The sequence below is a fragment of the Mytilus trossulus genome, chromosome 4 (genome assembly GCF_036588685.1).
Source record: "Mytilus trossulus isolate FHL-02 chromosome 4, PNRI_Mtr1.1.1.hap1, whole genome shotgun sequence".
Taxonomy (NCBI): Eukaryota; Metazoa; Mollusca; class Bivalvia; order Mytilida; family Mytilidae; genus Mytilus; species Mytilus trossulus.
The window spans coordinates 29,190,931-29,214,473 of record NC_086376.1 but is presented as its reverse complement, the minus strand read 5'-3'; the positions used below and the strand labels follow the sequence as shown (position 1 = coordinate 29,214,473).

At 32.7% G+C, this 23,543-nt stretch overlaps 1 protein-coding gene across 1 annotated transcript; it reads right to left on the bottom strand.

Moving 5' to 3' along the window:
• Nucleotides 1-2,721: 2,721 nt before the first annotated feature.
• LOC134715043 (ubiquitin-like domain-containing CTD phosphatase 1) lies at nt 2,722-19,415 on the bottom strand. Its single transcript, XM_063576903.1, has 9 exons — nt 19,204-19,415; nt 10,213-10,304; nt 9,572-9,657; nt 9,254-9,369; nt 7,897-7,995; nt 5,389-5,525; nt 4,090-4,203; nt 3,594-3,721; nt 2,722-3,132 (listed from the first exon to the last, which is right to left on the bottom strand). Exons 1-9 carry the CDS (start codon nt 19,370-19,372, stop codon nt 3,081-3,083), a joined length of 993 nt encoding a protein of 330 aa, XP_063432973.1. The 5' UTR covers nt 19,373-19,415; the 3' UTR covers nt 2,722-3,080.
• Nucleotides 19,416-23,543: the final 4,128 nt, after the last annotated feature.

Here is a 23,543-nt window from a genome sequence, read left to right as displayed (position 1 = left end):
TTTTATAGATAAAATAGTTTCATATTGGCAACTTTAAAATCGGAAATTCAAGCCCCTTTGCTACACAGGTTAGTACAAACTCAATGACATGTCTCATTCAGGGATACCAAAAGTCGAGGAAAAAGAGGATATGATAGTGGATACCACAATTCGGGCATAAACGTGGTCATTTGTTATATCCCATAAAAGCCAACCAACTGTTGATGGCATCCGTAAAACTTTCAAAAGGGTGTATTCAACTTTACCACTCAGAACACTCGGTTCACTTGATAGCTTCATTGTTAGCAGCAACCCTCTATCAAAGAAACATTAATGGATAATGCAAGCTCTGGAATATTGTATCAATTGAGGGTTAAATACTTTTAATGTGCTAATTTTTAATTACTAACAGGTCCGAGAACACAATTAATTCGTAGTGCATTTCTTTTAGAACATAAATGAAAATTAAAAAAATCCCACCAGCGCTTTCTCAAAGAAACTTTTACAGTGTGTTGTACTACTTTTGGGACAAATTATATCAAATTTATAGAAAACTTCATCGCCTCTAACTCAAAATATGGACAATTTTATGTTTAGGGCGTCTTGAAATCTTTTGACAGCTTCCGAAGTGCTCATTTAACCTTTTTCAGCTGGACCAAATCACTACTTTCCTTTAAAATTCTGGACCCAAATTTTTTTACAGTGTAATTTCATCCCCCTACTTGCAATTTGAGGCATTGAACATGGAGAAATAAATTTGGAAGGGGTATAAAAATTAATGGCAAGTAATCCACTGTCAATACTAGGGACTATATTTGTGAACACAAGGGACGACAATGGTAGTCTCGGACCAACAGTATTAGTTTCTTTTTATCATAGTATGAGAGAAGGGCCTTCTCTCATAATGTAAAGAGCCATAGGCACACAGACACTTATTTCTGTCAAAAGGGGGTTCACTATCCACACTCATCTGAAAAATCGACTGTGAATAAACTCTTCATTGACAAAAGTGAAAGCTTGTGCTCTACCATGAACTATTTGCTCTAAATTCTGTAGTTTCAGAGATATAAGCCAAACTGCATTTTATCCTCAAGTCTTGTTCTATTTTTAGCCATGGTGGACATCTTGGTTGATGGGCGTGGTCATTGGATATCCTTAGAATTATTAAGGACCAGTTCGGTTATCATTTGGCCAAGAAGTTGAAGAGGAATTTTTTTGTAAGATTTTTGTAAAGGGGTCAATTGAAAATTTTGGTAATTTGACTAATATGTTTATCATACTTTGCTAAACAATTTGGCTGCTACTAATTTATTTCTATCTATTATAATATTCAAGATAGTAACCAGAAGCTGCATAATTTCATTAAAATTACCAATTAAGGGGCAGCAACCCAACAAAGGGTTATCTAATGCCTCTGAAAAATGTCAGGGCAGATAGATCTTGACCTGATGAACATGTCAAATTGATTTGCTCTAAATGCAATTTTCCCCCTTTGTTCTATTTTTAAGCATGGCAGCCATGTTGGTTGATGGGCCGGGTCATTGGATACATTTTTTGAAAACTAGCCACCATAAGGATGGTTAAGGCCAAGTTTAGTTTTATTTGGCCCAGTAGTTTTAGACGAGATTTTTGTAAAAGTTAGCAGACAACAACGATGGACACCAAGTGTTGAGAAAAGATGGCTTGGTCATTTTGCTCTATTCTAAAAATAAGTCTGATTGAAAAATAACAAACTTAAGGCCCTTTATAGCTTATTGTTCGGTGTGAGCCAAGGCTCTGTGTTGAAGGCCGTATATTGATCTATAATGGTTTACTTTTATAAATTGTTATTTGGATGGAGAGTTGTCTCATTGGCACTAATACCACATCTTCCTATATCTATTGAATATATCTACATTTGCAGTTACATGTATGTTGTTGCAATTTAAGTTAAAAGTTCTTGTGGGAAACCCACATAATTATAACAAGAGTGCACACACTGAAAAGGACTTTATGTTGATAGTCCTAAATATAAAGTTTTACTACAAGTATCACATAAACTTAACATAATCAAAGAAAATGAGGTCAATTTCAGAGAAATAAAATGAGAAATACATGTACATCTTACAATAATTCAATCCACCAACTATAGTAAGTTGACCTATTGCTTATATAGAAACAGACTTAACCAAGAAAACTCAACATTGACCAATGAACCATGAAAATATGATCAAGTTCAGATGATTCATGCCAGACAGACATATACACCTTACAATCTTTCCAAACAACAAATATAGTTGACCTATTGTTAATAGTTTAAAGAAAAACAGACAAAAAACACAAAAACTTAACACAGAGCTATCAACCGTGAAAATGAGGTCAAGGTCAAATAAAACCTGTGGTATTGACATGTACATCATAAAATATTTTCATAGCTCAATGTTTGTCATATTTGTGAGGGTCAAAAAACAAATCTACCTTAAGTTCTATATAAGAATAAATGCAATATTCAATATTACTTGTTTTATTAAATCATCAAACCCAGTTGATTCATAAATAAACAAACTATGTAATAAATATTGTGAACAGATTGACAAATCTAAAGTAAAATATTACATTTAAAACATGTGTCAGTCTTTATTCATCTCTAATACTGATGTACAGTACAGTGTAGTTAAAATGTTCTGTCCTCAATCACAACATGTAGGAACAATAAAACATCTATCATAAGTTAAAATACTTTATGGATTTATATGGCTATTTTTTTTTTTGTAAGTGTTGGGTACCACCTTAAACAACAATTATTTCATTTAATAAATGATCACAGATATCCTTTTAGTATCAGTTCAAGTAATAACACTCAAAAGATAATTGCTATATAGGTCATTTCAACAGTAGACTGTTATATTGTTCATACCTAAAGCTTGTTGGCTAGTTATGATATTATAACTAAAAATACTTTAACATAACAGTATCATAAAAAGGTTAATCTCAACATTTCAATATCAATAACAGAATGTCCTCTTTTAAATGTGTCCATTGATAAAAAAGATTAAGATTGAGGACATCATCCTCTGTCTCTGGGTGCATCAGAAAAAAATCCAATTAAAATCAACTCAGCATCATGAAGCATCTTCTGACTCAGTTTTATCATGCTTTCTCTTCGGTCTGTATCTGAAACATGAAAGAATTCAATGAAAAATAATGAGAACTTTTGTTATAGTGGTTGTCGCCTCATCAGGGAATGATTCTCACTAAACATTGATACATCAACAAAGACCACTCTTAAATATTGTAGACTAGATTATAATCTTTTTTTTTTATGTCCAACACTTCTACCTGATATCTTTTACTGTTTTCAGTTCTTTATATCTTCAATATATTTTGCCAAAAAAGAAAAAATAAAGAAATTAACACTAATGGGCATTAACTCCTGTTAAAAAGTTGATTGGAAGATTACATCAATGCAGAAATATATGTGGATCTTGTCCAGCTGATCATACATGCTTCTAAAGTTTCTACCTATCTATAACAGTTTTCATGATACATGTCAACGGCAAAAACAACAAAATCTTTATTTATCTAAGGGTCATAACGTTTAAAAGATGTCCACTAATTATTAACTGATATCTTACCTTTCCCAATATTTGTGATTCAATTCTGTAAAATCTTCTACGTTAGAGATATCTTTTAGATATTTTGATAATTTTAAAAGCTCTGTGTCTTTGTGTCGATTCATATGTGCCTCTCTAAAAGCTCTTATCTGAAAATCAGAATTTCAAATTACAATTTTAAACACACAAACTTAAATTGGGAATATATAGTTATATATTAAATATCATTCAGGACAGTTTATCATTTGATTTTGGAAAGTTGTGCTTGAAGGTTCTACAAATGAAAAAGAATGTTTTGTAGTGAAAGTGAAAAGAAATAAGCATTCTAGGAATCAAGATTAATGAACAAAAAAAAGGAGAAAAATAGTTGAAACTTGTGTGTTTTTTTTAGTAAATTTGTATCAGAATGAGCTAAAAATACTTTCTAAAATGGGGTGCTACTTTTTGGGAGGGCTATTTTTCAAGCTATGGGTTTTCTTCCAACCCTGTGTAAAATAATCTATTTCCAATGACTTACTCTGAGTCCTGTTTTAGGATTCATTATAAAATTTCTTCTGATATCATCAAACATTATAGTGTTGGATGCATTCCATTGCTTATGTTTGCCCCATATAACACCTAATGGCTTTACCTGAAAAATATATGCAAGAGAGAAATATTATTTAAAGTTAGAATACTGTACATTTAGAAATATTAAAACATGTCTTTGTTTTCACAATCAGTTGGCAAAAATATTTAATAAATTTATGTGATGACAGAAAATGCAGCATCCATAAATTGCAATCTAAAAATAAGTTTTTACTAATGTGTGATTTTAATACTATCACATTTTCTTTTTCACAATGATTAACAAAATCCCCAGACAAATGTCTAAAACTTTCATTGCATAAATATAGTTATAGACGTCTAGGCTATGTGTCTGAATATCTGACAAAAAGCAGTGATCAATCAGTTATCTTCCCTTTATTCTGAACCCTAAAAACAAATTGAATTCTATTTCACTGTTAAAACATCCTGTTGATCAGAGGACAATTGAATAAACACAAGAGGAACTCCTGCAACTGTCAAAAGAAGCATCCCTAACTCATGTCAAAAGGGACATCACTTTTCCTTGCAAGAGACATACTTTTATTCCTGCTACAAGAAGCAACCCTAACTCATGTCAAAAGGAACACCTCTACTTGCAAGAGGCATCCCTTATCTTCTACTACATGAGGCATCCTAACTCATGTCAAAAGGGACACCTCTCCTTCGGAGAGGAATCCATCTACTCCTGCTACAAGAGGCACCCTAACTCATGTCAAAAGGGAAACCTCTCCTTGCAAGAGGCATTCCTTTACTCCTTACTCGGGTCACAAGAGGCACCTTTCTAACTTTTCATTCCACAGACATTTTGTTTCACCTGAGCTACAAGAGAAACCATAAGTTCATGTTACAGGAGGCACCTCTGACTTCTTTTGAGATAAATACACATAAACACCTACTTCAAGAGGCATAGCATGGTATTAACAAGAAAGTTAAATCATTCAAAGTTCAGAATGGGAACAAATATTTTTTACTGTGCATGTACTAGTTTTGTGTCATGGATGGATACCCATATATTCTTTGTTTTTCTACTATTATAAACTTCAGAATACAACTACCCTCCTTTAAGAGTATAGACATCAATCTATTTGTCTTTAGGTCTAGACTTCTCTAAAAGGATGGTAGTATAATAAACCTCATAATGAATTCATTCAGCTAACAAGCAACCTAGCTAGAGATATTGTTTTACCTACACATTCAAGGCATTTAGCTGTAATTGTAAAATACTCACCTCTATAACTCCATATTTTGGTGTGTGTACACTTATCATTGCTGATGAGTCTAACATAAAACATAGTTTATAATTAGGATTAGTAGTACAACCTAGCTCTTTCATTTTCACTTCAATCCATTTCATGGATGTTGCAGCTGAAATACACATGAAAGATATTATAATGTGGAAATGTGCATCATAACTTTTTTTCCCACATTTAATTAATAAATATTACCAATTATAAACAAGTTCCAGTCGAAAACGAAAACAATGTTGATACCAATAGTAATTGTTACCCGTTACTAAATCTGTAAGAACTACCTCTGTCAGACGCACCACAAAATGTCTTTTATGAACATTGGTATAATACAGGGATTGCTTCTACTAAACTTAATAATTGACCAACAAAAATGTGTTCATATTACATGCGTGACCCACTAGCACTATCAATGTCTATGTTCAGTGGACCATGAAATTAGGGTCAAAACTCTAAAATTTGGCTTTAAAATTAGAAAGATCATATCATATGGGAACATGTGTAAAAACTAAGTTCTAAATTGATTGGACTTCATGATTAAAAAGTTTAATCAGAAGCAGGACAGACTGATCAACAAACAGACAGAAAACATAATGCCCATAGGTGGGGTATAAAAGTATATCTAGAAGTAGTGTTCAGTCAGGGGCGGGTCCAGGTAAGGGCGTAATGGGCGTACGCCCCCCCTTTAAAAAAAACAAACAAAAAAAACTATCGTTATAATCTGCTAGTATTGTATTGAATAATGGCAATTTATCATATTCATTAATTAAAAATGCCCCGTCGTTGTGCTAGACAGACACATCGTAACAATGTTACCGCTTCATCAGATAAAGAATACTTTAAACGGACAATCAATTTTGCCTTTCCGAGTTCACCTTATCTCCGAAGAGATGGAGAAGGATGTTTATGATTATTACAATACTGATATGCCTTCGCCTGAAACATTCAGGCAAGAGATGAGACTCTGGAAGTCGTTTTGGGAAAATCAACCGGACAAACCAGAGTCAATAACATCAACCTTAACTGATGTAAGGGCATGCTCGACTTTATTTCCAAACATCATGAAAGTTTTCTTCTTACTTGCTTTGACGAGCGTCACGTCAAGCTCCACCGAAAGAGCTAACTCATCCCTTAAGTTGATCAAGAATGATTTGAGAAGCACCATGAAGGAGGATCGCCTAAATGCTCTGCTTCTTTTATATGCTCACAGAGACATTAAACTTGATTTTGATAAAATTATTGACGATTACGCCATGAGAAATCCACGTAAAATGGTTCTAATGAATCCACTCTAGTAATTGAAAATGAGAGTCCGTCAGTATTTTTCTGAGTTCATTTTAGGTTTTGCGTCAAGGTACATGTATACTAGAAATATGTATATTTCCACATTAAAGCAATACTCAGAACGAAAGGACTTTATTCTTCAGTGTTTATTTGTCTTATATCATGCATGTGTGTCGTTCAACGAAACCCGAACTTAATCAAAAATAGAGGGATTACTTCATAATTTGATGCTAAATTGTTCAAATTCAGGAGCTTCTGAGTTTCCCCATGGACCCTCAACCGTAATCACGCCTCTCGTTCATAAAATTCTGGCCTAGAAATTGAAATGTTAAGTAACTCCTTATATCCTTGAGTTTGGAATTTCTCGTTATTGGTCTACTGCTGTTAAGATCCATCCAATCATTTATATATACCATAGACAATTAATGGATAGAACTCGGCATAAAAAATGTCACACCCTTACACTTTATTCCAGCAACACCTGCATACGGGGTATATATCTCCCAATTGATACGATATTCCCGTGCTTGCATTTCCTATCATGATTTTCTTGATAGAGGGTTACTGCTCACAAGGAAGCTATTAAACCAAGAGTTCCAAATGGTGAAGTTGAAATCATCCCTTCGTAAATTTTACGGACGCCATCACGAGTTGGTTGACCGTTATGGAATAACCGTTTCACAAATGATATCGGATATGTTCCTTACGTCGTAACTACAATCCCCTTCCCTTTCATGAATTTGACCTACCGAATTAGACTATTTACCGGATTTGTAATCACATAAGCAACACAACAGGTGCCGCATGTGGAGCAGGATCTGCTTACCCTTCCGGAGCACCTGAGATCACCCCTAGTTTTTGGTGGGGTTCGTGTTGTTTATTCTTTAGTTTTCTATGTTGTGTCATGTGTACTATTGTTTTTCTGTTTGTCTTTTTCATTTTTAGCCATGGCGTTGTCAGTTTGTTTTAGATTTACGAGTTTGACTGTCCCTTTGGTGTCTTTCGTCCCTCTTTTTTTAACTATAAAATATACATGCTCCAAGTCAAGAACTGTTACATTAGTGCAATTCTCTATTATTTTATGTTTTTATGCCAAAATAAGGTCCAAAATTTTTTTCGCTCGGCGAAATATTTTATTCTACGCCCCACTTTAGTTCAGTCCCGTCATGGGTGTGATTTAGCACTTCTTAATTTTACAAACTTACACCATATAACAATATCATAATGCTCATAAGCAGACTGTAAAAACTCATGTAAAAATGGTCTGATCAACTCATTAAATTGTTCTGCTACAGATCTGTGATCTAAAAATATAAGGATGTTCTATTTCAAGTAAAAAAACAATTTATTATCAAGATGGAACCAATAATCAAGATGGAACTAAAACTGTAAGACACATCAAAACGCCCAAATGTTACTAAGACTGATAAATATAAATCCATTAACAATTTAAAATTTTTAATGGCTAGGTTGCTAATATAATATAAGTGTAATATAATATTGGTATCCCAGTTATTTAAAATCTTGCATTGTATAGAGATCTAGAAGAATCAAGAAACTGTTGACTAATTAATATCACCTCGAAAATTGAGCTTAGATTAATTATATATAAATTTCGATAAAATAGACCCTTTTTTCTCTCTGCTGTTCTTTTCAATCATTTTGACAGCGTCCAAAATATAATATTTACAGCTTTGCGGGTTTTGATGCATTTGTAAGGTATATTTCCTTTTGACAAAACTTGGCTTATATCATTAGAAGCAAAAGCAATTAAAATTTAGCCAAAAGTGAATATTTTTAAATCATAAAACTTCAGAATTTGTGAGTCAGATATATCTGCACATCAGATGTTTACTATTATTACTAAATTATTGAACTTTCATGAACACCCAGATCTTCGCTAGCCAAGGGATACGATCCACTTTAGTTCTCTTCGCTAGCCAAGGGTTACGATCCACTACCTATCTCTTCGCTAGCCAAGGGTTATGATCCACTCCGGATCTCTTCACCCTTGGCAGATTAAGCAAACATTTGTGAAAACAATGTTGCGCCATCTATCAGAAGATTAAAGTCGGGCCCATTCCGAATACATTGTTCTTGACCAATGGTAGTACTTGAACTCTTCAATTTGGAGGAAAAACACGGTAGCGTCTAGATTTTAAACACTTGATAAAGCTGGAAACGAAAATATACGTCAACATTCATGCATTTGTGCATGAAACATACGCAGGAACTTCTACTATAACTAATAATTGATTAAAAACATTCAAGTTGTCACTAAATATAGTCGTATGTTTATAGAATGTAAAGACTTTTTGCACAATAAACATGTGGCAATTGTTTACAAACACTTTCTACATTAACACATGATCATGTTATAGGCGCTTTTTGATTGGGTGCAGCCAGTTTCGACTGCAACCAGTAAAAATCCTTACCTTGTGTCTCCGAAATTTTATCTCAATCCACCAATGGTGAAGAGAATGGGAGTGGATTGTAATCCTTTGCTAGCGAAGATGGAACACCTAACTTTCAAACAGAACAATACTAATACTGCATATTTACCAAATAATGTGTAATCTATGTCTAAAACTAAGAGCTTTTTCCCTGGTCTTGGTTCATTCATAATTTCAATTTTATAATCTTTAACTCTTCTTTCAATCTTTGCTAAATATTCTTCTCTAGAAAAAAAGAAACATCATTGCTATAATAAATAGATGATTTAAATTAACAAAGTGAAATCTATAACAGAATTGACACTTAAAACTTCCAATGTAAAGACATGCATGTCATCTTCTTATATGTGGCCCAGTCTTTGAAATGTTGTATTTGTTTTAAAACCATCAGCATCCAAAAATTGTTATAGATGAAACTGAAACAAACCTGTTTTCTATAGCGATTTCATCTTCTTCTATATCAAAATCATTTATAACTTCTGGTAGGTCTGGGGGAGGTTCTTTCACTTTATCCTGTAATAAACAAAATTGTTGTTCATATTTTACCTGTCTCATTGATAATTACCCATGATTCTTTCTCATTCATATGTAAAGTAAACCTTTTAAAAAAAAGTATTATTGTAATTTAGAGAATATGATGTTGATGTAAGATATTTAATGGTTGCTGTAAGCCAAAGATATAACTCTGCTATTATTCTACATTTCCCCCAGATGTCTTTTCTGGTCATTAATGTTTTTTGTTGCTGTCTCCTTGATATAAGCACCAGATATTTATGTGTAAATTGTGTCTCTTTAAAGTCATTCAAATGTGAGCAGGTCAATACTCACACTACAGACAGCTTCTATTCAAATCACCTTCTCTTTTATTATTTAATTTACTAACTGGGAATAAAGTGATACTTTTTGTTGGTCTGATGACATTTTACAAGTCAGCAGGCTAACAATGTATGGTCACCTAACATTTGATGGTCAGACATGACTGAAATTTTTTATCTCAAATATATGGCAGTGGTAGGAATCTGATCAGGATGATTGAAGCCTCTGTTTTGTAAAGTGTCTGTTACTTACAAGTTCCTCTTCTCTTGTCCCCATCATCATTAATTTTGTGTTAGGTTTCAATTTCATATCTGTCAGTAAAACAGAATTATCTGGTGGCTTTCCTAAAATAGATAATGAATTTATACTGAATCTCATAAAAACATAAATTTAAAAGAAACAACCTAAAAACATAGTCTGCAAAGGGTAAATAGTTTCCTATCTGAATCAGAGTATACTGCGCAGTATGTTCTATCTAAAAAGTATTGGTCTTCTATGAAAAAATTATGATTGTATATTAACTTCAGTTGTCCAAAATATCTTAGAACTTATAACCCGTTACATCGACATGATGTATATATATAATTTGTTATTTGACAGGATGGACATACACCATTACAGGACATCACAGTGGTTTCGATAAATTTAAACATCACATGAAAAATGTCTGACTCCACCAAAGAAAAGTGATTGTTGAATGATGTCAATAGTTCAGGTGTAGCAAGATATAATTTCTTTCAATTAGTCGAGTCAGAAGGTCATAATACAGCAAGATAAAACTCCTTTTAAATAATGGTTGGAATGCAGCAGGTATAAATCCTTTTGATAAAGAGGCAAGTAGATTTTCCTTTATTTTAAGATGGATTTACTCCCCTAAAAAAAATATTTGATAATCCCTAAATCTAGTCCGAGATTACTCTGACGCAGATAAATATGCCATCTGCTGAGGGTATTCTTTTGAATTTATTGTTATCCTCATTGCAAATATGCAACAAATTAACCAGATGCTCCGCAGGGCGCAGCTTTATACGACCGCAGAGGTTGAACCCTGAATGGTTGGGGCAAGTATGGACACAACATTCAGGCTGGATTCAGCTCTTTATTTGGATTGTGATTAAATAGTTGACACAGCATAGGTTTTTGACACAGAATGAATGTGGTCTAATGAACTTAAATTTTTGTTTAGTCTTTGAGCAATTAACTATGCCAATGAATATTAATCCTCTCAAAAAAATGTTTGAAGAAATTTTCTCTTTATTTATGTAATCTGAAATGAGGAAAATTGACCCCCCCCCCCCCCCCCCCAATTTTTTTTCACATCCCCCTTTCCCTTATTCCAAAACTGATCTGAATTCAAATTTCACCAATAATAACTACTCATTTAAATACATCATAAAATATCAAAATGTAAAAAAAGTGCTTGTTATCACTGAATGGTAGATTGTTTTAATTTATCAGTTGGTAGTAAAAGTGAATATACATTGTATATTGTATAAAACAATGATTTAAGTTGATTCAACTACTATTCTGGACAAAGAAAGATAACTCCAATTGTAAATTTCTTGCTTTTGCACAATATTGTGCAATTAAATATTACTTGCTATTGCCCAATACTGTGCAATTGAAAATACTTGCCATTGGACAGTACTTTATGTTTAAATCAAACTTATGGTCTGCAAATAGTTAAAAATAACAAAAGGACCTAAAGAGCTACGATACCGCAGCTAGTAATAATAGTGACATAATATATTGCATTTAATCAATAATTGTATTTGCAGTTTATTCTCTTGTTATCTTGTCAATTCTTAATTGGCAAATTTACCTGCAATCACCTGCCAATGGACATCAATAACTGTCTGAAGTCATGTGATCATGAGTACAACTCCACAGGTGAATGGAGCTTTTTGTTAATACTTGACTTTCATTATCAAAAGTCAATCATGGTCAATAGTACAAATGTTTCAACAAAAGAATTGTACACATGCATACATATTCTCAAGAGATGCAGCAGGCTTTGACAAAACTGAAACTTTCAGAGGACTCAAAAAGGGTCATAAAATAGGTTGCAAGTTGCAAAATGATGCTCCTTTCTCACACTATCATTTTATTACAAAAAAAATGCGTTATACGTCAATTGGTCTATACCCATATATGTCAATTGGTGGATTATACACCAATTGAGGTATAATCCACCAATTGGTGATTATTCCTGACCTGTTAGATACAGCCCAGCAGAAATTTGACGTCAGACCCTAACGTCGCGACTTCGTTAGATTTTGGTTGTATATGAAATTTTTTAGACGTCGAAACTTGACGTCTATCCAACGTCAAAAACATACGTCCGTTCAATGTCTGTACAACGTTGGTACAACATCCGACCAACTAACAGGATGAACTTAAATAAAGATGATCAACGTCATAACAACCACATTAAACCTTGTTGAATATCCTCAGATGTCTGTACAACGTCTCATCAACGTCCTAACAACCACATTAAACCTCTTTAAACATCCCCTAATGCCTTTACAACGTCTAAACAACGTCATAACAACCAACATTAACCCTCTTCAAATATCCTCAGATGTATGTACAACGTCTAATAAACTTTATAACAACCAACATTAAACCTCTCAAAATATCTGTAGATATCTTTAGAGCTGATTGAAGACGAAAGTAAATCCTTAGTAAACTGAGTTCATAAATTTGACAACTTTAAGTAATGAAACAACAAATAAAGGTAACGTCCTGAATAAGTGCTTCAACATCTTGAAAACATCTTCTTTTGACTAGATGTGCCGAGTCTGATGTGGAAATACATGTATACGATTTTTTCCAGTAGGAGAACCAAACAAATATCAATGAGCTAGTATCTAAAAAGGAGAACTATGATATTTGATCACTTGAAATTGTGTTTCAAAACAAAACAATAAATAATTGAATGAATCTACATATTTTATTGTGGTATTTTTTAAAAAATTAATGTCAACTTTCTGCTCCATTTCTATTGATTTCGTTTGCTCCATCGGTTGATTTCGCAGCTTTTTCCTTCTGACTAATTCTCCTTATCTGTCCGGTAGATACTTCAGGTAAGCTGTCGTCATGTTCCGTTTCTAAAATAAAAAAAATATGTAGAGTGGGGTGCTCATTTTCGCCGGGGACACAATTTCGCCATTTTAGGATTTTGAGGTGTAAAAACTTCAAAGGATGACTGAAATGGAAGAAATGTACCTGTGAATTATATTTTTATAACAAATATAATAATTTTTTAAACTGAGATAAAATTGCGGCTCCTACAGAAAATGACCGAAAAACAGACAATTTCCTGAATAAAAAACACGATTTCAAAGAAGTATTTCTAAGTAAATATTTGACTGAATGCCCTAATTTTGAATTCTTTACACCTTTGAAATGTCTGCTATTCATCTATTATGCAATTGATTTGATAAAAATTGTTAAAAGCTGCGGTCATTTGGTTTTAAATAGATGTGTAAAAACGGCGAATATGTGTCCCCCATTGACAAAACATCCGGCAATTTCAAACACCCTTTAATCTAACTTTTCAGATGATTTTGTTCAAACAAAGCTGTTTTCAAGCTTAAGAATATTTCGCATTTGAAGTTATCTTCATATAGAAATATCAGTATACTTCAAAAACATTTAGACCTGAACATAAACTGTAGAAAACATGGAAAGATGTGGCGAAAATGAGCACCCCACTCTAATTTAATATGTGAAAACCAAACAGTTTAGAGGCAAAGTGTTAAACCATTGAATTCAAAGCCTTAGAAATTGTTCTAGGTATATATATCTAAAATATTCTTTCTATTTGTTTAAAAAAAAAAGCAGGGATCATACATTGCAAATACAGATCAGTGATCGAAAATAAGAAGTACTTTTATTGAAATTATCTTGAAATATCCCCGAGATCTTGACAGTTATTCACTGAACTAGAGAAATAATAATTAATGTACCGCGAGCATCGGGATATTTACAGTCACACATCTTTTTTTTTTTTATTTTTATTTTTTTTATCCAACATATATAATATACAACAGTACAGTTATCAAACAATAAGTTCATATATATAAATGTAATATAATACAACCTATTAGAAAATGTATAGAACTTGAAAATAACATTTTGTTTGGATTTTATAATTGTATCTTATTAAAAAGGACATACAAAAAAAATATAGAGAATTAATAAATAAAAGAATTAAAAGATGATTAAAGAAAAAGAAAAAAAACAAAAGCAACAAAAAACAAAAAACCAAAAACCAATATAAAAAAAAACGAAAATCATTTTGATGTCTGCTAATTTTTTCATAATTGCTAATCCACCAAATTATCCTGTAAAGCCTCTTGGTAAATGCACCAAGCTTGATTAAACTTTTCAAAACATTTATTTTTAACTGATATCTTCTTCTCCAAAATATAATGATGCTTTATTTTTTCAATCAATGCTGTTAAACTTAATTCTCCTTTAAAATATCGTGTATTATATATATATTGTTTAATCCAGAGAAAAATATTGTTTTGAGGGTCACCTTTGTACATTCGTGATAAATTTCCAAACAAAAAAATATCTTGTGTAAATGGTATACTAATACCGTTATGGAGAAACCACATTTCAGTTTGCTCAATAAATTGTTGTACATAATAACAATCCCACAGTATATGTTCAATTGATTCTAGTTCAGTCTTACAAAAAGTACAATATGGGTTTTGCACAATCCCAATTTTGTTTAAAAACGTATTTGTTGCCAGAATTTTATGATTAATTCTATACTGAAGCCATTGTAGCTTAGTATTTTTTGTAATAGCAAATGGTAGTTGAAAAATCTTTTTCCAGTTTTGATTTTCTAAAACTAAAATTGCTTCCCATCTTTTTACTCCTGTAGGAACAGTGTTGTTTTTGTTTAGCACCAAATACATATCTTTTGATCCCTTTTTGCTTTTGAGAATGGTCTTTATAACTGATGGTATGAAAGGAGATACTAATTTATAATCTCCCCTTTTAATTTTTTTGGAAGTCTTAGTTAGCATAGAAATTATGCTATTATATTTCATGATGTCTATATCCATCTGAAAACACTCCTGAAATTGATAAAAATTTAGAAAGGTACCATTCTCCCCCACAATATCATTTACATATAAAATACCCTTACTATGCCAGTCTTTGAAAAAAACTGGTTTGTTATCAATTTGGAATAGGTTATTCATCCAAATTGGACTGGAAAGAAAATATTCCCAGTCGTGCAAATTCATTTCTTTTTCAATTACCATTTGCCAAGCACCCAGTACATCTTTCCAAAATTTATTCTTAATACTTTGCTGTAGTTGCTTTACATAGCTATTACCACAACTAAATAATCTATCTTTATCAACATATGACAAAAATATATTTCGCCATTTACAATCATTTCTACAAATTCTTCTAATCCAAGTACATTTCAAAGCATTTATAAAAGCATGTAAATTAATCATTTTTAAGCCTCCATCACAATAATCTTTTTGTATTACATCTTTTTTCACTCTATGAACTGGTGAGTTCCAAATAAACTTGTACATCAGTTCATTTATCTGTTTAATAATATCTTCACTTGGATTAGGTAGTGACAATATTAAATGATTTAAAATTGGCAACATAAGTGTCTTTACAACAGTAATTCGACCAATAACAGTAATGTTACGTCTAGACCATTGTTTGACTAGTCTTTTTATTTTTACAATATTTTCATCATAATTGATTTTAACTAGTTTTTCTAAATCAACATCAAAATTAACACCCAATAATTTAAAGGATGTGCTTCCCCAAGTAAGATTTTGATTTGTACAAAGTGTCTCTGTGCTGTACTTTTTACTTCCAATCCAAATGACATGAGTTTTGGAAAAATTTATATTCAAACCAGAAATTTTAGCAAACCAATCTAGTTCCAATAATGCCTCATTTAAAGATTCTTTACTACCATCTAAAAGTAGTGATGTATCGTCAGCAAACTGCGAGAGTTTGTGTTCAACATCAAGAACTTTGATTCCATTTATATTTTTGTTATCTCTTATTTTTAACGCTAAAATTTCAGCACAAAGAATGAAAAGATAAGGCGATAATGGATCACCTTGCCTACAACCCCGTTCAACAGTGAAAAAGTCTGAAAGATTCCCTCCCTGAATGACTGCTGAATTAATGTTTTGATAGAGCACTTTCACCCAATTTATAATAGAATCGCCAAAATTAAAAAATTTCAATACATTTAAAAGAAATTCCCATGAAATGGAATCAAAGGCTTTTTCAAAATCTATCAGCAATAAAAGGCACACATCTTGGGGAAACAATAATTCACTGCACTAGATTTCTACAGCCACTCATCTTTAGAAACACTAATGCCCCCTCCCCCAAAACAAAATCATCGATATCTTGCAAGTCACTCATCTTGGGAAACAATAATGCAACAGAAGCACCGAGATCTTGGAAGTCACTCATCTTGGGGAACATAATGCACCACAAGCACCGAGATCTTGACAGTCACTCAACCTGAGATACAATAACGCACCACAAGCAGTGAAGCACCGAGATCTTCAAAGTCATTCATCCTGCGAAACAATAATGATCCACAATCACCGATATCTTTGCATTCACTCATCTTTGGAAACAATAATTTATGCACTGCAAATACCAAGCTCTTTACAGGCACTATAAAATGCACCACCAGCACCGACATCTTGATAAACACTCATTTTTCAAAATAAAACACCCTTAAACAAGAATATGTCCATAGTACATGGATGCCCCCATCCCACTATCATTTGTTATGTTCGGACCGTGAAATTGGGTTCAAAACATTATTTGGCATTGAATTAAGAAAGATCACATCATACGGAAAATGTATACTAAGTTTAAAGTTGATAGGACTTCAACATCATCAACAACTAACTTGATCAAACATTTTAACCCATAGCGTGACAGATAGACGAACGAACGGACGGACGCACAGACCAGAAAACTTATTGCCGTTAAATGGGGAATAAAAATGTATCCTTCATTGCCAGATAGACCCCTATAATTTTTATATAATTCATAGTAAATATTATTCATGTATAATTGATTATATTGATATATTTTATCATATTTAAATTCTTCATCAAAAGATCATTTTTGCATGTTTGCTATAGGCAAGGAGTAGATACAATGACACTTTGTTTACATTTTTCTTCAAACTGTAATAAAATCCCAGTCTTTTGTGATAATTGTTTTGTCTATGTTTAGATATCGAAACTATAGGAACATTTGCTTTTCCCATGAGTTTTTAGTGCTATAATAATTAAGTGTGGTCAATAAATAAAGCATCCGTATCAAATACATGTTATCATATAAACTACTTTGAAATTGGGCAGATTTGGGTGTATTAATTTGCTATGGTCACACGTGTTCCTTATCTGCACATTACTTCACCGAAAAACATGATGGAATACATGCTGTGAGCGACAGCTAGTGTAGAAAAGAATTTGTTTGTTCTAAATGTATTTCAAGCTCAGGAATTTCATGTTTTGTAAATCTGTTGACTTTTAATTACATCAAAATGTTAGAACAAAATTGTATCGTCCGATATTATATAGGTGAACTTTAGTAAGGTTTTATAAATATTTACTTACCATGCAGACAAGTACATTTTTCTATTTCATCCTGATCTGATGCTCCGTGACAATTTATGAACCCATCCGCCCTGTATCTGCAATGATGAAATTTTTTAGAAGGCGTAACAATTTAGTTGCTAAACTTGGCGTGTCTAATTCATTTTGAAATTTTAAATTTTAAAAATGTTTTAACTATTAAATGATAGAATTATATACAATTGGCAAACGCCTATGTAATTAATTATTAACAAAACAAATGTTCATATTTTTTAATAAGTTAATTAGGTTTTTTTAACTATTACATGTATTTCATTTATAAGTAAAATATATCTTAAGGTCAACATAGTACTCCCATGGACCAACCTTTCTTCAGGAATATGACAGACTACGTGCATAAACAAGCATATTTGATCCGAGATCTGATCTACACAAATCACTAAACTCAAACTTGCGGGGAAGCGAATAATTACAGCTTCAATTCTGTTTACACTAAATCAATATATTATTAAAGCAAACAATAAATGAAAATTGCACTTACTTTGCACGGTTTATAGCTATGTACATCAAACGTCGTGGAAGTTGTTTTTGCAATCAAATTGGCGCACAAAAATTTGAAATGTCGGACTTGTACGCATGCGCAAATTGATATCAAATCTGTCACGTGTAATTGAAATATTTTACTATTAAAAAAATGTTTATTCATTTGAATCGTGTCAACATGGTCAATGAGAAGATTTATTTATAAAAGTTATTATTGAGTTTATTTGAAAAAAAATCAGTAAATCAATATAAACAAAAAGTTGTGTGCATGCAGAAAATGTGTGTCCGTGTACGTGTGATTTCGATATTTTAGATTGATTAACACGTCTAACCGACATTTGGCATCCGACGTTGTGTTGATGTTGTATAAAGTCGCGACCAAAAACCAAGGTTATATAGACGTCATTCTATAACGTCCGACAGACGTTTGCTAGTTGACGTTGGACCGACGTTGAATTTTGGTCGCCGACGTTGCGACCTATTTTCAACCAAATATCGACGTCTGTACAACATCGGGTGCCTGCTGGGAGGTATCAATGATAATATTAACGTTTTTGAAGAAATATAAAGATGCATAAAGTTAAAATGCCAGAATCAGTGGGTCACTGTGAAAACTGCAGTATTAATAATATGAGAAAATAAAGGGTGGCAGGTCGGTGAAACTAACATAAATGAAGAGATTAATGAAAAATGAACAAATTGATACCCGAATTATACAATTCCAAGGCCGTCTGTTTGCACCAGAAGAGACAAAGCAGCCCATCTATTTTGGATGGGTAAATATCCACTTTTTTATATGGGAAGAGCTCTGACGTCCCACGGCCCCAGCTTTTCTGGCAAAACAGCTGTTGGACATCAGAGTAATTATCAGGTTACTTTTCATAAGCAGATAAGTGGTGCCAATTGGTAAACATCTGTGAGGTGAGATGGTAGAGTTAATGACCGGTGATGAAATGACAAAAGAGTGAGTTGTCATGATTTCGTCATGTCTTTACACCAGTTTGAGTGTCAGTGACAGTGTTTTCAAAGATAATTTGAAAGCACCAGCCACAACGGCACAAGTTTGTACCTTTAAATTTCATTCCCATTATTTTTTGTCTTTCAGGTAAAACCCCGGTCACATTTTTTATTTCTTTCTTTAAGTCTAACACAGTAAAACTGTCGTCTACATTAACACTGTACTCATTTCCACTCCATTTAACAACCAGACAAGATTTGTGTATGTCTTCTCCCGCCATCTTTCAACAAACATGTAAACTTTGGTATTTTGTTTCGAACTCAAAATATCCTCTTTTCGATAACTCAGCAAGAATGTTACTTTTAATACAATGTTGAGTTTTTTTAATATAAGAATAAACAATAGTCTAATGTTCTGATTCGCAAAGTTTAATAGAAAATAATATTTAAGGTTGCGTTTTGATAACCATCTAGAATTACCTTATGTTTAGTGTATACACATCAACAAGAACTTTTATTTTTTCATCACCACAATACGAATTTATCATACTTCGCAATAGCTTAAAAGTATTTTAGTCTTTAATTTACAGTCAGTAAATTTAATGGTATATCATATATATAAAACCAAGGATGAATAGCTAACATATGTCAATGATCGAACTATTGAATTTGAATTTGGGAGCGAAGCTATAATCCGACACCCCGAAATTCACAGTCCAATAGTCCAACAGACCGATAGTCCGACGGTCCGATAATCCGACAGTCCGATGGTCCGACACAAAGCCCTTCTGTTGAAGGGGGCTCGATCTTCTGCTTCAAAGGATATGGATATCGTCCTATATATCGTATTCGGTCATGGAATTTACTATATTATATCGTATTAGGTCACTCGTATTAGGTCACTAACACACTATTTATTTAGTAATATTGAAGCAGAGACATTCATATATGTCTCTGACGAATGTTTTGACGATCTAGACTGAAACCCATGCACGCCGATGTATAGATGGAAAAAGTAATTTTCATTTTTTTTTTTAATTTCACAACGGTTAAGTGTTCTAGAAAAATAGTATAGTATGATTTTGCATTCAATTTATTCTAGATTTAATCTTTTACACAAACTAGAGGCTCTCACGAGCATGTGTCGCTCAACTACATTTTCTGATGCTTTGAAAATATTGTAAAATATGGTTTAAACATAATCAATGGTATTAGATATAAGATATCATTAAATACTATGATTACATCTTCAATAATAACAAAAAAAATGCAAAATTTCTGTAAAATTACTATTTCAGGGGCAGCAACCCAACAAGAGGTTCTCCTATTCTTCTGAAATTTTCAGGGCAGATAAATCTTAATCTGATGAACATTTTTGACACCCATCAGATTTGCTTTAATGCTTTTGTTTCAGAGGTATTAACCAAAAACTGCATTTTACCCTTACATTCTATCTTTACCCTTGTCGGAGATGGATGTTGGTTGGAAGGCAGGTTAATCGAACATATTTTTTTTATCTAGATAAATGTACCATAATGATGAATATGGCAAAAATTGGTTGATTTTGTCCTGTAGTTTCAGAGGAGAAGATTTTTGTAAAAGTTAACGACGACGGACGACAAGTGATGAGAAAAGCTCACTTGTCCTTTCAGGTCAGATGAGCTAAAAAAAAACACCAACGTAAGTTGCAGGAGTATATATATAGTGAAAGGGGAAAAAAGGGGAAACACTGAAATTGTTTTTAAAACAACTTTGAAATCAACAAATTACTTACGACCAAAAGCTTGGGTAACCAGTGGCTGTTTATCAGATTACCTTAGCCGTATTTGGCACAACTTTTTGGAATTTTGGATCCTCAATGCTCTTCAACTTTGTATTTATTTGGCTTTTTAACTATTTTGATCTGAGCGTCACTGATGAGTCTTATGTAGACGAAACGCGCGTCTGGCGTATAAAATTATAATCCTGGTACTTTTGATAACTATATCAACAGTGTCTTTGACACCAAAGCTGTCAAGTGAAGCCATGCACTGAAATGGGTAAGTTAATTTGAGTTTACAAAGCTTGTTGAACTAATGGTCCAAGGAGAATAACGAATTTACCGGTTTTGCCAAGGAAAATCACTCAAATATGAAATCAGTCTGGAGGCTTTGAATCCAGGTGAAAACGGCTCATTTTCAGAATTCCCGGGTTATTTATTTTTTTAGGATGACACTCGCAGGATACTGGTCAGTTTACAGGTGAGAAGACGTCATACAGATCGATTTGACAATTTTTTTGTGTAAAAAAAATCACTTCCATGTCTTTAAAGACATACTTTTCAGAGACAAGTGACTGCGTGTCGGACTATCGGGTTGTCGGATTATAGGACTGTCGGACTATCGGTCTGTCAAGATTCAAGATTTTATTCATAACCTCAGACACATACTTGTGTACAAGTGGACAATATATACAAACATATTAAGATAATACATAGCGAGACAGGACAAACGAAACACAAATACATAGTATATTTTAACTTGAAGACAATTGGTATAATTAGATAATATTTTATGATTTTCTTCACAAAAATTGATAAATTTCTTTGAACTTGTACATTACATATAGACAACAAGCCAGTGAACTTGTTCTTGCTTGGATTCATTACATAGTAATTTGGTATAAACTTTGATCTAAGAGCAGAAACATCAGCATTTTAACCGGTAAACAATATATGATCTCATCCCCTATTCCTTCATTACATAATGTACATATTCTATTTTCCCTCGCCATCCCCGCCCATCTACCCGTCTCAATAGGTAACTTCAAATTCGAGCATCGAAGTTTAGATATGTAATATCTGTCCCGTTGGGTAATAATCGCAATAGATACGGTTCCAAACCAAACTCGAGTTTGAATAAAGAATAGAATTCACCCCTAGATGCATTATGTATCTGCGAGAACCAATGCTGATAGTACTGATCTGTTAATCGCTGTTTAACCATACTTTTTAACCACTCAATATTTACAAATTATTTTCATGTAGCTCAATCATAAGTCTTAGAAGGATATTTGACAGTTTGCTCTCTGTTTTAATAGTTCTGCACCAAAATGATGCCATCCTAAGTTTTATAGTGATATCTAACGGAACCCGACCTAATTCCCCGTAAACCATCAGATTTGGTGTACCGTGTTCCGAACACCAAGAATATTTTTATAAAATTGCAAATGCATTTTCTCAAAATTCTGTTTATTTTCAAACCCCCAAACCTCTGATGAATATAATAATATAGGTGCGATTACAGCATCAAAGAGTTGTAACTGAATATCAATAGGCAATGATATATGTTTTATCTTCCTGTAGAGAGCAAACATTGCTTTTTGTGCTTGATCAAAAATCATTTTTCTAGCAGTACAAACATTACCGTTATAATTAAAAGTTATTCCTAAATAATTGTAAGAATCTACAACTTCTATAGCATTACCATATACGTGAAAATCAATTAAATTGTCTCGTACCTTTTTTTTACTAAACACAATAATTTTTGTTTTATCTGTATTTACTTGGAGTTTCTATATGTTACAATATTGTTCAAAAACAACGAGTGCATGTTGTAGTTCTTCCTTACTATCAAACATAATAACAGTGTCATCTGCGTACAAAATTACAAAGATTTTAACTAATGCTTGTAACAACTCTTCTTCACAGTTTTTAGAAATATATTCTAAATCTTTTACATCATTTTCCACAAAAAAGTTTTCTAAATCGTTCAAAAACACTGAAAACAAAAACGGTGATAAATTTTCACCCTGCATAACACCAACACCACAGTTGAAGAAAGTTGAACTTTGGTTACCATATCGAACACATGTCTTTATATTTTAATACATATTATAAATAACTGTAAAAAATTTCCCAGTTATGTGAGATTTTTGTAACTTTTGCCATAACCCTGTTCTCCAAATAGTGTCAAATGCTCTCTTAAAATCCACAAATGTGCAAAATAATTGTTTGCCCATCGAAAATATATATATAAAATTGAATGCAGCACAAAAATATTATCGGTAGTTGAAAATCCTTTTCTAAATCCAGCCTGAGATTATAGGACTGTCGGACTGTCGGATTATAGGTCTGTCGGATTATGGGTCTGACCTCATTTAAATTAGATCCACATACGACTAACGAGAGGTCTCCAATAACCAGAAATAGTTACACTACTATTGCTGATGTGCGACAAATTAGAATGGGTGCAATTAAAGAATATTATTGAAATTTTAAAGTTACAAATATATGAATATATATCTGAGAGTGAATTTTTATATGTGCGACATATTTTTCAATCTTGAACAGTTACATTAAATATTGACGGGACTTGACACAATAGTATCGATTACATTGTTGACAGTCATTTAGTTATCAATATGATACGGAAATGGATAAGCTAACTTGTCAGAAGACACGCTCATTCCGCC